The sequence below is a fragment of the Gambusia affinis genome, linkage group LG20 (assembly GCF_019740435.1).
Source record: "Gambusia affinis linkage group LG20, SWU_Gaff_1.0, whole genome shotgun sequence".
NCBI lineage: Eukaryota > Metazoa > Chordata > Actinopteri > Cyprinodontiformes > Poeciliidae > Gambusia > Gambusia affinis.
In genome coordinates, this window is record NC_057887.1 from 17,812,258 (window position 1) to 17,828,329 (window position 16,072).

General features: G+C 40.4%; 2 protein-coding genes across 2 annotated transcripts; both read left to right on the top strand.

The window, feature by feature from the left end:
- Nucleotides 1-10,633: 10,633 nt before the first annotated feature.
- On the top strand, nucleotides 10,634-12,329 carry crygmxl2 (crystallin, gamma MX, like 2). Its single transcript, XM_044102037.1, has 3 exons — nucleotides 10,634-10,667; nucleotides 11,246-11,488; nucleotides 12,003-12,329. The coding sequence occupies exons 1-3, from the start codon at nucleotides 10,659-10,661 to the stop codon at nucleotides 12,276-12,278; spliced, it is 528 nt and encodes a 175-aa protein (XP_043957972.1). The 5' UTR covers nucleotides 10,634-10,658; the 3' UTR covers nucleotides 12,279-12,329.
- A 313-nt stretch (nucleotides 12,330-12,642) lies between these two features.
- On the top strand, nucleotides 12,643-15,308 carry crygmx (crystallin, gamma MX). Its single transcript, XM_044102166.1, has 3 exons — nucleotides 12,643-12,681; nucleotides 14,355-14,597; nucleotides 14,685-15,308. The coding sequence occupies exons 1-3, from the start codon at nucleotides 12,673-12,675 to the stop codon at nucleotides 14,958-14,960; spliced, it is 528 nt and encodes a 175-aa protein (XP_043958101.1). The 5' UTR covers nucleotides 12,643-12,672; the 3' UTR covers nucleotides 14,961-15,308.
- The last annotated feature ends 764 nt before the right edge of the window (nucleotides 15,309-16,072 follow it).

Genomic DNA, 16,072 nt, shown 5'->3' on the forward strand with positions numbered 1-16,072 from the left:
AAATCAGAGCCAATCAATTGGTCGGCTTTTACATTTATTATTAGTCCAGCATGGCCAAATCAAAAATCTCAATTTCCTCCTCAGCATCAAACACTTGATGATTTTCTTTACATGTCCTCAACGACTGGGCCAGTAGGTCCCTGATATAGAGAGGAATCACCAAACATGCCTCTCTTTGTGTCCCTCAACCCTGAGAAATTTCAAATAATATCTGAGTTTCCAATTGGAAAACCATCAAGAACACCCTCTGAAATTCCAGCTTGGAAAGTCAGAAATCACAGAAGAATTTGAGTTTAACTCCCAACATGGCTGACTGCGTGTAGACGGTGGTGAAAGTTTCCAACACAAAACTATTTTCAAACTCTTTAGGGGAGTTGTATCCGGTTTCAGGAGAAGCACACATAGTCCTCTAAATATCTATTTGTGAACATTCCTTTTCTGTTTGAACACATAAAATAGAGCGAATTATGTTGCTACTGGAACATATTGCTAATGTAAATATTACCAAAACAAATAACTCCAACTGCATCCGTTCCGGCTAAAATGCTCTGAGTGTGACATCATTCCCAGGTCCAACATCTGAGAAAAACTGAACTAAACAAAGCAGCACAAAGTGCAATCAAATTAGTAAAAAGGTGGCTTTTGTTAGTGTGACATAATGTTACTGCGATATGAAGATTTAAAAGGTTTTGAACACATTGTTGTCAGGGGATGCCAACAACCTTTCTGTGTCTGTGTAAATAAAAATGTTTTGTTTTTTTTGTAATTTTCTATAATTTGCTGTTTATACAAACTGTTTCGGTGATGTCGTGTTGAGAAAGTATGTGAGCAGTGAATCATCAACAGTAGGGAACAAAGCTGGGGGAAAATATCAACTTCCTGCCCGCCTTTCTCCAACTCGAGATTAATCTAATTTGGTCTTTATTGAGAGATGGATAACAGCAGTTTTGTTTTATTTATGTATGTTTTCTTTCTCTTTTTTTCCCCTCCCTGCTCCCTTCCTTTGTTGCTTCTCCTCGGCTCCCTCTGACAAAAGACAGCCAGCCTGCCAAGCCCGGTGTTGCTCTGGGACGGAGCTGTCAATCACTCCTGACGGCACCCTGACAACATGTACGTTAAAATTTCAAACGGGACTCAAAGGCGGCGCGTGACAGCCGAGCCTTTGAAAGTGGCTGTAGCGCTCGGCGACAGCCAGAGGAGCGCGGATGGAAAACAAACTAGAAAACAACAGTGCGGAGGGAGAAAAGGAAAGAAAGTCTGATACACAGAGAGGGGAAAAAATAATAAAAGTTAAAAGCAAAACAGTGAAGAATGTGGGTCTTGATATGATGGAAACTGGCATTAGTTGCTCCCTTAGTGGATCATTGTTTTTTAATTTGGTTGAAATCCCTCCTGACAGACGCGCTCAGTCTTCCGGGGACGCTGCAGACGGCCCATCCGGGGATGGCGGCACCTTGGAGGGCCTCGCTCACATCTACCCCTTATGCATCTTGCTACCACAACCTCCAACAGAAAACAACTGTGCACCAATCTTAGCATACCTGATTGAATCTTGAGCATCTCTTTATTGCTTCACAATTGATTCCCAGGAGAAATGGAAAGCAGATGGCATGAATCTAACATGTTCTGCCTTAAATATCACGAAAGAAAACGGACAGCTCAATTTAGATTCCTACACTGCACGCCTGAAAACAAACATACGCCATCTGAGCACAATGTGCACACATTAGCTTATAGATCAGAGCACCGGCATCTTTTCAACAAGGCTAAACAAGCAGCCCTGCACAAAGGCCCAGGCTGTGCCAGACCCTATGGTGGAACTACCATCTCTGCAGTCCTGCAGTTTCTGCTCCAATCATTCAGTCGGCGTCTACATAAACAGTTCAAAAACACGCTCTCTGGATTTGAAACTGCTACAAAGCCACCAGATTATTGTCTGTCTGGTACTTTGTTCGACCATGCCGGCTCTGTGTTTGCCCGTCGAAGTTTGTTTGAAACAAGCTCTCCTAAAAAAACAACTCTGACACCACAGCATGCGCCCGCAGCTACACTGCGCGTTGTGGACGAGCAGCATGAGAGCTGCTGCTGGGACACAGGTCGTGTCAGCCTGTTAGTGATTTGTCTTTTCTTTTTTTGTTTCCAACTCCTCCCTGTGGTAAAGCTTTGTCGAACCGCTGATAGGCCTCAGAACAAACAGGAGATGTGGCAGTGGCACACAAAGAGGCTGAGCCGCGTGAAATCGTGCCATTGTACGGCTCGTGTCGACATACATAAGAGTCCGAGCTCACGTCCAAACATATGCAAGCAAGCAGACGCGCGTATGAGCTGCTGAGAGCTTTAACAGTTGTGGAAAGAACTTGAAAGAGAAACCCTGCAGACAGAAAATGCTCTGGCTTCTAGTGCCCTCTAGTGCGTGGAGCTGACTGGGAAACCGACTGAGGTTTTTAGTTACAACTGGTCAGAAACTGAAAAGCACCAGTGTGAGTTTGCTTCTGTATTCATATTAATTTATTTATTTTTCTTCCATTTGATTTTTTTTGTGTGTGTGTGTGTGTGTGTGTCTTTTAACAATCATGCTACATTTTCATTTGCGTTCATCAAATTTTTTTTTTGGATTCCAGTAGACCAAATGATGCCAAAGACTAAAATGTCAGGCCGACATTTTCACAAACTGAATTTAAACGTTGTTGGAAAGTACACCTATATTTAATTTATACTTTATTTTACAACTTTGTTGTCTATTGTTAGTTTGTACATTTTTCCTGCCTTTTAGCTCAGACTGTGGCTTTTATTCTGATGTTTTTGTATGCATAATATTTTTAAATGTGCTTTTTACATAAAATTGTTATGGGATGATGAGGTACTACTGGATGATTTTTATATTGGTGACATGGCTTATCACCCAGGGCATCATTCCACATGAGGGCAGCATAAGCACCTGGAAAAGGATCCTGGGCTGTATTTAATCCCCCATAGGATAAAATAAAATAAATAAAAAACACTGGTCAAACCCGAGCTGGAGGTTTCCACACTGAAGAAATATCTGTGAAATATTTTCACTGCTTTGAGACGTAAAGATTATATTCAACTGAGTGTGAAAGTGGTCATTTTTAAACCAGCTAAACCAAGTGCAACACAATGTTTCAAAAGTGTGCATATTTATGTAGTTAATGTCACAGAAATCTAAGTGGAAATTTCATGAACATGTTTGAAGAATTTCTCAATACCTAATTGTAAAAATCACAGTTGTTCCTCCAGATTCTGCCACATGTGATTAAATCTACATAAAATTTTAAACTGGGAAGTTAAATTTGATTTTAGTTCTGATGTTTTTTCTTCTCTTTAGTTTACTTCTACACACTTGCATTATGTATTTGTCTTTATTGCTTTCAAATTTTAAATAAAATCTGCCTCTACGATATAAATATGCTTATAAAATCAACAGTTTTTGTTTTGTTATTTTTTAATGACAATAAAGTTATAAAAATACATACATCTTAGTGTTATTTTCACACTATAGACTAATAAATAAATCATTAAAAAACATTTAAAGAATATCTGAATAAAAGTTGAAGCATTTCTTGATATTTTTTTTAAATACTGTATATCAGTTTAAAAGCAACTACAGATAGCAAAATGACATAATATTTGGATATTCGGCTTAAAAAAATGTGAAAAAAAATAATTATGCAACATCTCCCTAAATAGTTATTTGGGAAACGTTAAAACCACTTAGGAAAAGAAAATGACTGAAAACGAGAAGTAAAATCCAGCCTAATGCAGACTGAAACCTGCACCCTGTGCTGATGCAGTTTCCCATATTTAGGTGGAGTTTGTGGCTCTGAGGAGCAGCTGGGTCCTCCGGTGTGAGGACCCCAACGTGGTCCTAATTCACTTTAATAAAGAAGGCTTTTTGTAAACCCCCTTCATATACTTTTTGTGCATGCATGATGGAAGCAGCAGAGGTGGGATTTGAGAGGCACCTCAAAGCTCTGATTATCCTGAGTGTCCCTGCCCAATAATGTTACCTGCTGGGACAGCAGCACTGCTCCTCTAAATAAATTGCAAGTGGCCTTGGGCAATGAGAGGAACCTTCCTTTGATCTGCCTGACTGCCAACGAGGAAAATGTGCAGGCAGTCAATCAAGCTCTTAAGGCTTCGCAACAATGGAGCAGAACCTGGTTTATTATTTATTTTTTAAATTGATGCGTTTCATTATCACAAGGTGTCTACTTGGTGGGGTGGCAGGGGCCGCGGAGGGGAGGGGAGCGACATGATCAATAATTGATATGCGGTGTGAAAGAGCTGATTTGCCGCCTCTCCTCTGGTGCACTTGTCACTAGCTGTTGTCAGAACACATTTGCTTTGATGACAAATTTGAAGAAGTGAACAACAGCGTCAGATCTTATTATGAATTTAGGGAGCGGGTGAAAGGCAGGGGCCTCTTCTCGCAGCGGCTCTGTTTGTTCAGGAGGGCGCTCTGGAGGAATGACTACCAAGTGCTGGGGGTGAGTTACAGTCTTGTAAGCGCGGAGATGAGAGGAGGGGGTTGAACTTTTTTGTCATGTGTCAGTAAACAGCGCGACTTGTTTGAAAGGCACCTGGATTACAGGGTGAAAAAGTTGCTCTTTAAACCTTTAAAGCTTCGGGGTGTGGGAGATACGCCACGTCAAAACAGAGCCTGGAGATGAGGAGTGAGAGCAGCTGAAAGCCATCACTCCCCACCACCACCAGCAGCCTCCTGGGTGTTCATCTGCTGAGCGAAGAAGAAGTTGTCCTGCTTTTTTAACAGAGTTTGGGTCATGCTGCATGGTGGAGAATTTGAAATAGATTCAGAGCAGTAGAAAAAAAAAGACTTGGATGACTCCAAACTGTGCAAAATGTCCGAATATCACATATTTAGCATAATCCGATATTTACATATGTTGTAAAAAAATATTTAATTCCTGTTTTGAGTCTAAGAATAACAAAATTATTCCAAATGATAGAACACTGAGAGTTGTTTAGATTTGTTTAAATCATTTTCTTCAAAGTAAAAACTTGACAAAGATTCCCTTAATATTTGGTGTAATTACCTTTTAAACTGCATAACATGGGTCAAGCATTCTCAAGTACTTAGTAATTAATTCGGCTTTAATCTTAGGATCACGGTCTTCATGGCTGACATCTTGCGATGCTGCATAAACATTTCCAAATTGATCTCTTTACTCTCGGTGTCATCAAGTTCACAAAGTGCACCAGTCCCTCCTGCAGCAAAACACCCTCTCAATATGATTCCACCTTTGCTGTACGTCCCTCCAGTTCTGCTCAACATAATAATAGCCATTATGGACAAATATTTATGTGTTTTAGCTTCATCAGCTCACATGACATCAAGGTATTTTGCTTTTATCTGGTGTTTTATGTTGCTTTAAGAGTAATGGCTTCTTCCTGTGAGATCGGCTGTCCAGTTCATGCTGGTACAACAAATACTGACGTAAACATTTCGAACCAAAACATGTTCAGAATTGTTTGAAATTTGAAATTCGTTGTGTCCAATTCGCAGTCAGATTGTACAGTGTATGTAAATTTCTTGTTTCAGCTGAGTATACAGAGAGTGTCTTATGAAAGTATTAAGGGCCCTTTGGGATTTTCATTTTGAGTGACAGGAAGAGGACATGTGATTTAAGCAATTAAAACGTTGTAAATTGAAGCATGTAGATGTAATTAGTCTTTCCTGTTTTACCTTGTATAAAATCCTCCTAATCTATTTATAAATGTGACTGAAGTAATGACAAAATTCACTTATTGAATGGGTGATATTATATATTTTCCAGGCCCATAGTGCCATTTTACAGCACAATCAAATAACAATATCAACTTCAGCTGTTATAAAAATGCTGTATGTATCAAACAAAACTTAAAAGAAATCTGACTTTGCAATTTGATGCCTTAAAATTGAGTCTCTGTCTCTTTAAGAAGCTTCTACTCTTTCAGCTTGTCATCAAAAAATGCTTTCCCATTATGCCGTTTACAACCATTATTAGGAGTGTTGTGCTGGGAAGCAGTTTTATGATGAGCCCCTTTTACTCTAATAAAATTAATTTGTAACAAGGTGTAATGTAAATGGTTTCTCTGACAACCTTAGCTACGATGAATCTTTAATTGGCAATAACTGTTTCAGGGTTAAGAAGCTAACAAGCAAGCTTATTTGGACTGTTGCCATTAAACTAGAGACGCCAGTCAAAATTTATTTAAAATTTCAGAGAAAAGCAGCGAAACAGCCCTTTAATTTAGTACTTAAACATCATTAGCCCCATGCCAGTGCAAATCTCAAACACCGAACAAGCAGGTTAGCAACATAAAACTGATTTGGGGTGTAGCTTTCTTTGTTTGCTTGTTTTTCTCCAATTCTTGTGCCACTGTGCTGTTTTAAAGAATCTCCACAGAGCATAACCTATTATGAGAAAGAAAAGGAAAAATGTGATGGTTAACGTATTTTACAATAATATGTCTTTCAAAAATAACATATACTTAAAATATTTACAGGTTGTACTTTCTTTAAATACTTTTTTTATGACATGGTCTGTACTTTGTTTAAATATTTTTCTCATGGCAGGTTCTGAGTGCAAATTTAACAAAACTTTTAAAATAAACCCAGATGAGAAACTGTTCAACAAAAAAACTCAAGAGGAAGTGAGAAAAAAAAACAAAAAACACATCAACAATTCAACATAATTGACAGCTGCATCCATTTGCTCCGTCCAATCCCTCCGTCTCCACTCTGTTCTTCCAACACCATTTCCTCTTTTAATTATCCCCCCCACAAAAAAAAAAAAAAAAAAAAAAAAGATGGAGCACATCAGACGCATCGCGGTAAATCCCGGGCCTGGCACGGCCTCATAGTGGCTTCCGCGTCTGGCAGTCCCGATAGAGCCGGCGCGCTGGCAGCGACAAGAGAAGTAGAGGGTCGCCTGGAGATTTTCTGACGGGAAGAATTGCGAGGATGATCTCTCGGCAAAACAGAGAGGTCCTCGTTCTCCTCCCGGCGTGGGAGGCTTTTTTTTTTTTTTTTGGCAAAGCACTTTCTCATCATACCACATTTTCAGCTACCAGATTAGCCAGCTCTCAGGAGCAAAACTCACACACAGACTCCCTTGTTTACACCTCAGTACCATAATGTTTTTTGTAATGACTGTTCTGTAAAAGGGCACGTTGCAGGCACTGCAATCGCGGCTGCTCTCCTATCTCCCTGCACAACATTTTAGAGGTGAGACCTATTGTATATAGCTGGGACAGAGAAAGCATGATTTAGATTAAGGGAATGGGAAGTCTTTTATATTGAAAGAAGTCTCCTCTGACCTGAAATGTGGTTTTCACTGAGTGAATTCCACATTCTAATTACACATCACCCAGCCCAATGGATTTTTCTTTGGCAGGCTGGATGTTTCCACTCTGATTACTTTTTGTCAAAGTTTCTCCTCTCTCAGTGGGGCGCACATCAATCACCGGCAGCCATTCCGCAGGCTAACCGTGGCATCATCTCCCACGCGATTACACCCAATTCACATTGAGCTCCTCGGACACAGTGGAGCTACAAATAGCCCGTTGCTCTGTTTCCCCCCTTACCCTTTTCCCTCTCTTCCATCATCCTGAGATGAAGAGTGGAAAGCTCCCGCAGCGGGTGGCTTTCTTCTCCTCCTGAGGGGAACTGAGAAAGCAGGCGAGGGCCTCTGTGATGTCAGTTTCCCTTCAGGGTGGGGAGGAGACATCTTGTAGCGCAGCTAAAGATGATCGCTTGAGATCCTGAGAAACAAGGCTCCCCTTTCCCCTGGAAGCTGCAGGAGCATAGTGGGAGTCAGGGTGAGCTGACGCTCCTCCATGATGCAAATTACAACAATGGCAGTGGTAAATGTGGCAATCGGTTCCTCTTGAGCAAACTTTTAGTTTGTTTTGTTTTTTTTCTCTGTGAAAATGCTAAAGGTCAGGAGAGTTCAGCTTTAAGAGGAAACATTTTCAACTGAAAGTGCCAGAGTTCAGGCTGGCCCAAAGTTAACTAAGGCCCTAAGCAGAATTTGATTTAGAGTAACATCATCCACCAGCCACCACAAACTTCATTTTGTCTTACTTTTAAAAGCAGGAGGTGGGTCAACAATAAATCTCTGAATTAACTGTTTATCACATCAGTCATTCTCGATTGTTCATTTTAAAAATTTAGCAATTAGTATAAAATATTTTGGCAGGGTTAGTAAATAGTCAATAGTAAGCTTTAAGGTATTCAGAGAAAACCATTGGTGGAATAACAAATAATTTTAATAATAATAAAGAAAAAATTAAGTTAGTTTGAAAGAATACATTAGAATAATCCAGCATTTTCTGTCACAAATAAAGCTTATTTAAGTCTTTTGTTGTGAGGAGAAACCAATATTGGATCAGAAATTCTTGTCTCATCACTTTGAAGACTGTTTTAACTCAAGGTTTTTCTGTCTATCGTCTGAATGTCCTCTGCCTCAAATTAAATAATAGCAGAAATGAGTAGAATTAAGTAATTTTTCCAGTCCCCTTTTTCTTTTTTATTATTTATGCTTATCTGGCGTTCATGATGGAGTACTGCTCCAGGCTCCAGCTGAGCCAGTCTCTCAGCATCATCCTTGGACTCAGACGGACTCATCAAAATGAATTCTAGACTCTCCTGCTTCTGGAAACTTCACTCGCTCACTGGTAGAAATCTCATGAAGTGGTAACACTCATTAGATGGCATTGTCACCACCGACAGTAAGAAAAGAGGGGATTTAGTTCATTTTTTTGGCCCAGAGTAGAATTCACAAACCCTCAAATTTGGAGTTAGAGGACCTACCAGTTATTTATGGATTTTGTCAATGGAACTCCATAACAGAATAAACTCCTACCACTGTCCTCACCGTCATATCTAAAATGCATTTTGGGAAGCTGAAATACCCAGGCACAAAGTCTTTGGCTGGTATTTGCAATGCAGCCGATCCTAGAGTGGGATTCCCACTGTTAAGCGCTGATTGGGCGAACCTCAAAAGCAGCAGTAAAGAAGACTGTGGAAGTTAGTTGCTGCTGTTGTGTCACGACAGTTTATTCTAGTTATGCATATTGAGGTATATTTTTGGTGTTTTAGCTATTAAAGTTGATATTTAAATGGATTTTTAGGGCTCTTTGGAGCCCCCTGCTGGCCTGGATGCCCTAAGTAGCAGATTATTTCACTCATCCATCAGATTGACTGTGAGAGCATCGAACAAGCTCAACTTTTTTGTAATGCTGTTTCCCTCTTGTGAGTTGTATTTCACATTTGATAAGAATGATGAAGAAAATCCTTAATTTATGAACATATAAAAAATGTAAATATTTGTTCTTAATAGATTCTGATAGAACATTTCACTCCAAAGTAAACCTTTGCTCCAGAAACTCGCAAAACAAAACAAAACATCCCATTTGATCATCTACTACAATTACGTTGCACAGCGTGATGAAAGGATATCAATGAACTACTTATGTCACAAGAAAAGAGCAGCACTTCATACATGAAACCAGCTGAAGCCATATGGGAGTTTGGGGAGGATCAGTGATCAAAAAAAAAGCATGAAGCGTATCAACACTGTTTCTCAACATTTAAGCAGTGTCATATGGCTTTGGAAATACAGCCAGGATAGCTGTGGTTTTGCCCAGGAACACAATGGCTGTGTTTGTCTTTATACGCTGTGAAAAGCCAGGAAAGTGTAGATGGGGCCGGTGGGGGTGCGCAGGGTCTTTATCATGATGAAAGGCTAAAAGATGGGACTGACCTTTCTGGCACCAGCTGGGCTTTGGGAGCACAATGCCCGGCATCAACTCTTTCTGGCATTTTCCCCCTTCAGCTCTGGGCTACACTTACAAGCCAAACACTCAAGTCCAAACATCTATCATTTTGCACAAAGACTCAAACACACTGATGCCCCGAACCCCCTCCTTTTTTATATCACAGAGGAGCTCACACACCACAAAGTTCTGTATATCTGCAAACAGACCAGTCCCGTCTGGCATCACAGTGCAACTGCAGGCTATGGAAGCAGAAAGGCGAGAGTGGATCACTGCAGATTACATCAACGCAGAACTTCACTCGGCCCAAAGAATCATCACCACTTTCCTTCAACAGAAGCTAAGCAACACTTAGGCTTTCATCCAGAACACTCCAGTAAACTGTCTCTTTGTAGTCATTTCAGCTGTAAACGTTTACAGTTTTCCATCTAAGAAAAACTTAAAGCAAAAAAAATCACATCCTAGTTTGATGAGTGGGCCTCAAAAAGTGACCTGCACACCTCAAATGCTTTGTTTCTGGGGGGCCACATAACCAAAGGGCTTTGTGTGACATTTCAAAAGGAAGCATCACACTGTGGAACAAGGATCATGCAAACACAGAATAACACTTGTGTGCTGTTCATTTTTTTGTTTTTCTTTTTGACGACGGGGGGTTGCCAATTCTATAGGTAAACTCTAGCAGACAGGAGGTAAGTTAACCCTGGGCTCACACATAAAGGAAACTATGGTCGACATCTGAAAGGGTAAAGAGTAGTAGTCCCTGACGCGTCAAAGGCCTCATGGTCAGCAGGAGAGTATAAAAGGACCTGTAGGTGAGCGCAAAGCTACGGTGCGAAAACATCCACAGTCCTTCAGCCATGGGAAAGGTATGAGCTCCTCCCGCAGCAAGGAACCAGCCGGGGCAAAAGAGCAGAAAAGGAAAAATGTATTCTGTGTTGGAGTAACAGAAACAAAAAAAAGGGGGAGAAAAGTTACAAACTACAGGGTTCCAATCATTTTTCTCCTTTGCCATTTTGTACTTTTGCAATTTTTAGTCTTAGCTGTAAAAAGTTGTTGTCTGACAACAATGGAAACTATTTCAGAATTTCTTTTAAAAATGCAATTAAGTTTAATTATGAGTGAAGTTTGAGAATTTTTCTGATTTCTTTTTACAGAAATTGTTTTAAAAAAATACTCAACAACTTCAAAATGCACTGATATGCAATGGATAAGAACATCAATATGAAATGGTTTGTTTTTGTGTAAAAAATTGAAGGTTAGATATGAAGTAGAAACTGAAATATGTTTTCTCCAGGTAGTAAAAGACTGACCTAAAATCCAGACTGAATAAATATGAAAATATACACAGAATAAACAACTCTTCACCCATCAAGCAATAAAATTTCTGTTCAGATGGGCAGCACTGTATAAATTTGAGTTAAAATGCTTGCCTTCTTCTCCTCAGATTGTGTTTTACGAGGGCCGGAACTACATGGGCCGCCACTGGGAGTGCAGCAGTGACTGCATGGACACCTTCCGGCACTTCAACTGCTGCAACTCCATGCGTGTCAGCGGCGGCCATTGGGTGGCCTACGAGAAGCCTCACTACATGGGCTACCAGTACATCCTCGGCCCTGGCGACTACCCGGATTACCACTCCTGGATGGGCTTCAACAGCTGCATCCGCTCCTGCCAGATGTTCCCCCCCGTAAGTTTATCAGATGGACAGATCAGTGGCACCCCACTCCCCAACCAGCTCATTGACACCTCGCACATAAAAAAGCTGCTTTAGAAATACATGTCATTCACTAACACAGGTCATAGTTTAAAAGGCTTCTGCTTAGAAATCCAGTTAAGGCTGAGGCAGCTGTTTAGTACAATTAAGAAAGTTTTTGTCCATTTTTGAGAAAAATCTGTAATAACCCCCCAATTGTTAGCACAATTTGTTGATTTTGAGTGAATTTCCATGATAATTCTCAGGGAACTGGAGGAACTGATTGATATAGATCAGGAGCAGGAGCAAGCAGATAAAAACTGCATCGATTTGATAATTGATAATATTTAAGCACACTTAATGTTAATCTAGAATCTAGAGGCCCACATAAAAAGCTATGGCAGACCAGATTTGAGTTTGACATGTGATCTAAAGGTAGATTTGTAAAAGTACTTCCAAGGCCATTAAAACAGCATAATAATCAAACTCTGATGTCTTTCACTTGCAGTATAGAGGATCCTACAAGATGAGGCTTTACAACAGGCCCGAGATGATGGGGCACATGATGGAGTTCATGGATGACTGCCCCAACGTGTACGAGCGCTTCCATTACCGAGACATCTACTCCTGCAACGTCATGGAGGGCTACTGGATCTTCTACGAGCATCCCAACTACAGAGGACGGCAGTACTTCATGCGCCCAGGAATGTACAGGTCCTGCGGGGACTGGGGCGGCTTCAACCCCATGATCGGCTCTTTCAGGAGGATGAGGACTAACATGTAAAACTCCACCCATGCAATCATCAAATGAACAATAAACATGTAACTCTAAAACGATGTATTTTATTTTGGTGGTATTATTTGAAGAAGTCTATGCAATTACAAAATCATGCATTTCTGGCATTCATGCAGATACTGCAACTCTTACTGAGGACCTCAGGGGAAAAAATGCAGTTGTACAGTATTTTCCTGTAGACAGGCAGAGCTTTGACAGAGACAAAGCAGCTGCTACAGCTTACCATTCCTATAGTGTCCTACCTTGTATAGAGCGTACTGTGCTGACACGACAAAGCTTTGTGTCAAGCTCACAAAGGCCTGATCCCAAGCAGGATCTATAAAGAGGACCGGTCAGAAGCTTTGCACCCGATCTGGTCTGAACTTAACTGAACAAAGTCACAATGGGCAAGGTAAGCTTGAGTTTTTAAGTTCGGTAGAGTTACTGAAATGCAAATACTTGATTTGTAGTTTGTGGTTTTGAGTAATCACAAGTGAAATGAAATTGCGGATATATACCGATCAATAAGTTAGGAATAAGAAAAGCTGCAATGTAAACTACCAATATATAAAGTAAAAGAATGGAAATTAAAATGCAAAAACAAGTAGCAAAATACCAGTTTCTACTTTTGGGGATTGTATTAAATATAACTTTCTTATTTTCAACTCGGAATCAGATTTTCATTCTCCATTTAATTGAATCTTTGATTTTCTATTCAACTTTCCTTCAGGCACTTTATGTGCTCATTTTTATTCACCTGCCAGTCTTTACAAAACTTTTACAACTTAGTCATAAAAAAAAAATCAATAATTAACCTGATTTTTCAAACCTGAATCAGAATAGTACAGGTTTAAAAATCATTCAATGAAGAGAACCTATCCACTTATTGCTAAAGGACTAAAATCATTCTCTCTTTTTCACAAAGTACTGTAGAAGTAAACTGAGAATTTTGTTGAAAAGATTAAATCAATTCAGTGAAATATCAGATTCTTTACATGGAGTGATATATTTGAATGGTTATGAATGGCAGGAAATGCAACCTTTTAATCTGCATGAATTACTGCAGTGGTGTTGTGTGACGTTTCATAGAGTCACGTTATGTGACTCTATGAAACGTCACACAACACGTGACGTAGTGTGACGTGTTGCATGGCGGTGATCAGCCTATGGCTCTGCTGAAGTATTCAACCCTAACCATGAAGTATTCAAGAACCCCAGATTGCTTTCATAACACCCTTAATCACATGTCTTGTGGTCTGATGACTCTGGTCTTTTTCTTGAAAATACCGTATTACCTACCAAGACTTGGAAACTTGATATCCAAACAAGATTAAGTATTTACTTTTATCTTAAAATTGGGCTTCGAACCATAAAGTCAGACTTATGCCAACCCTGCAGTTCTCGCTGTTGCATTGCACATGCCACACCTTTTCCTTACACTCCACTTTCCATTAATGCACTTAGTACGCTCTGTGAAGAGTCTGGGTTTTTTTGGGGGGGGTTTTGGCAGATTGTTTGTGGATGATGTCATGACTAATGTATGACTCATAGTTCAGCAGTCTTTCCCATGACTGTGTAGGATACATTTTTGTATTTAGCAATATTTAGATTAACTGAGGAAACTGAATTTTCGGTTTTCTTTATAAATAAGGGAACATATTTGCATGCTTGAGATATATCACTATTTGTGTGTTGAGTCTGTATGGACTTCACTTTTTTCTTCAAATTGCTGAAATACTTTAGATGTAAGGGGATACTTTAATTATTGAGATGCTCCTGTACTTTTAACTGTTAACACTCATTGGGTCGGACAGAACAGATCACTGCGTTTCAGCCAGGGGTAGATTCTTCATTATTAGTGATCCAAAAAATAGAAAACAAAAACCATGTCAGTGATGGGCACTGATGAGTTTAACCCTTCAGAATTTGCAATTTCCAACACATATTTTTTATGAAATGCTTCATTGGCTGTTTATTGGTCTTGGAGTATTGGTCTTGGAGAATTTATTGGTATTTTATGAACAACCAGAGAGAGCTTGGAGAACGGTGGTGATACTTTAATGACCGACTGTCTTTTGAATGCAGATTATCTTCTATGAAGACAGAAACTTCCAGGGCCGTAACTATGAGTGCAGCAGCGACTGCCCTGAGATGCAAAGCTTCTTTAGCCGCTGCAACTCCATAAAGGTCGACAGCGGCTGTTGGGTGGCCTACGAGAAGCCCAACTACTCTGGCTACCAGTACATGCTGCACAAGGGAGAGTATCCCGACTACCAGCGTTGGGCCGGGTTCAATGACTGCATCCGCTCATGCCGTATGGTGCCTCCTGTGAGTTTTTAATAGCTACTCGATCCTGTTAGCGGTAAAGTTTTCCCTAATCGTGCAGCACTGAAACTGTCACTCTTTCCTCTGCAGTACAAGGGCAACTACAGGATGAAGATCTTTGAGCGTTCTGACTTTGCCGGACAAAATCTAGAGCTGGTGGAAGACTGCCCAGATCTCAACGAGCGCTTCCACACCCGTGACATCTCCTCTGTCAATGTCATGGAGGGCTACTGGATGCTGCATGAACACACCAACTACAGGGGGCGCCAGTACTTCTTGCGTCCAGGAGAGTACAGAAGGCACAGCGAGTGGGGAAGCACCAGCGCTACCTTCGGCTCTCTGAGACGTGTCACAGAGCTCAACTGATTTATAGTTCATTTTTCTTTTTTTACCCTCTCTGAGCCCCACTCTTTAACCCTTCCCCTTTTGTTTCTCAGGTGCCAGCTCTGTTGGAGCGTGGTCTCAGCTGTGTGGTCTACAAACCTGCAGTCAAACACTTTAATGATGGAGATTTGATCTATCTGAGGTGGCCTTTTGGCTTTGCTTGGTCGCTTTACATTGAAGTTGTTCTCCAACTCAGTGCTCAAACAAAGCTCACACAGAATATTAATCTTTTTCCCTTTGGTTGTCCCATCAAGAAAAAGATTTTGCCCGCAGGTCCTGAACCTTCTGTCCTACTGAAATCACAATAAATGAAAACTTAATGAAAATCAACAAAAGGGACTTTTCAATTTTTCGTTCTCCATCACAGCTGTTATTGTCAGATGATCTTCTCTTAAACTCTAAAAGCAAATGTGGATGCAAACATAAAGAGCAACCATTGAGGTCCTTGGAAGACCGAGAGTTTGCAATGGTCTATAGTGTCATTACACAAACACAGAGAGAAATTATCAAGGAAACAGAAGCTTATTCTTTGAAGTTTGCTCTTAAAGACAAAAAGAAGAGAATCTGAGGATGGGCATGTTGGAGTCTTTATGAGATCACATGGTACAGAGTGAGAGCTTCGGGTCCATGAAAGTTGCCCGTGTTAGATCATCACAAGACCAGTGCCAATTCAAAGAGCCAGAGTCAAAGTGGCCTGTTATTAGCCCCAAGCATCAAGCTCTCTCAGAACAAAAAACAAAACCCCATCCACATCCTCCGCTCATGCATTTTTCATCACACCCAGATACTCAACCCTTTCAGAAATAAATATCAATTATTGAAATTGTTAATTAGACGCCGCGTAATTGGAGAAGATACACATGAATAAGTAACTTTGACCATTAATTATTGATTTAAAAAATTTGAAGCCCAGCAGGGAAAGCACTTGAGTGCCTTAAGATCAAGCTAAACAAGTAATATGAGTTTTGGCCTTGAGTAATGTTCAATTAAAGAAGTGCAGTGATTTGCCGATGGTGTTTTTTTTTTTACATCCTCGAACAACAACGCCCAGTGGACAGAAAAACGTCAACAGGGTTCAGCAGGGGAACGGTTGT

Coding starts and splice junctions, on each gene's coding strand:
- crygmxl2 (XM_044102037.1), top strand. Junction 11,489..12,002: donor CCTGCCAGATGTTCCCCCCC/GTAAGTTTATCA, acceptor TTTCACTTGCAG/TATAGAGGATCCTACAAGAT.
- crygmx (XM_044102166.1), top strand. Junction 14,598..14,684: donor CATGCCGTATGGTGCCTCCT/GTGAGTTTTTAA, acceptor TTTCCTCTGCAG/TACAAGGGCAACTACAGGAT.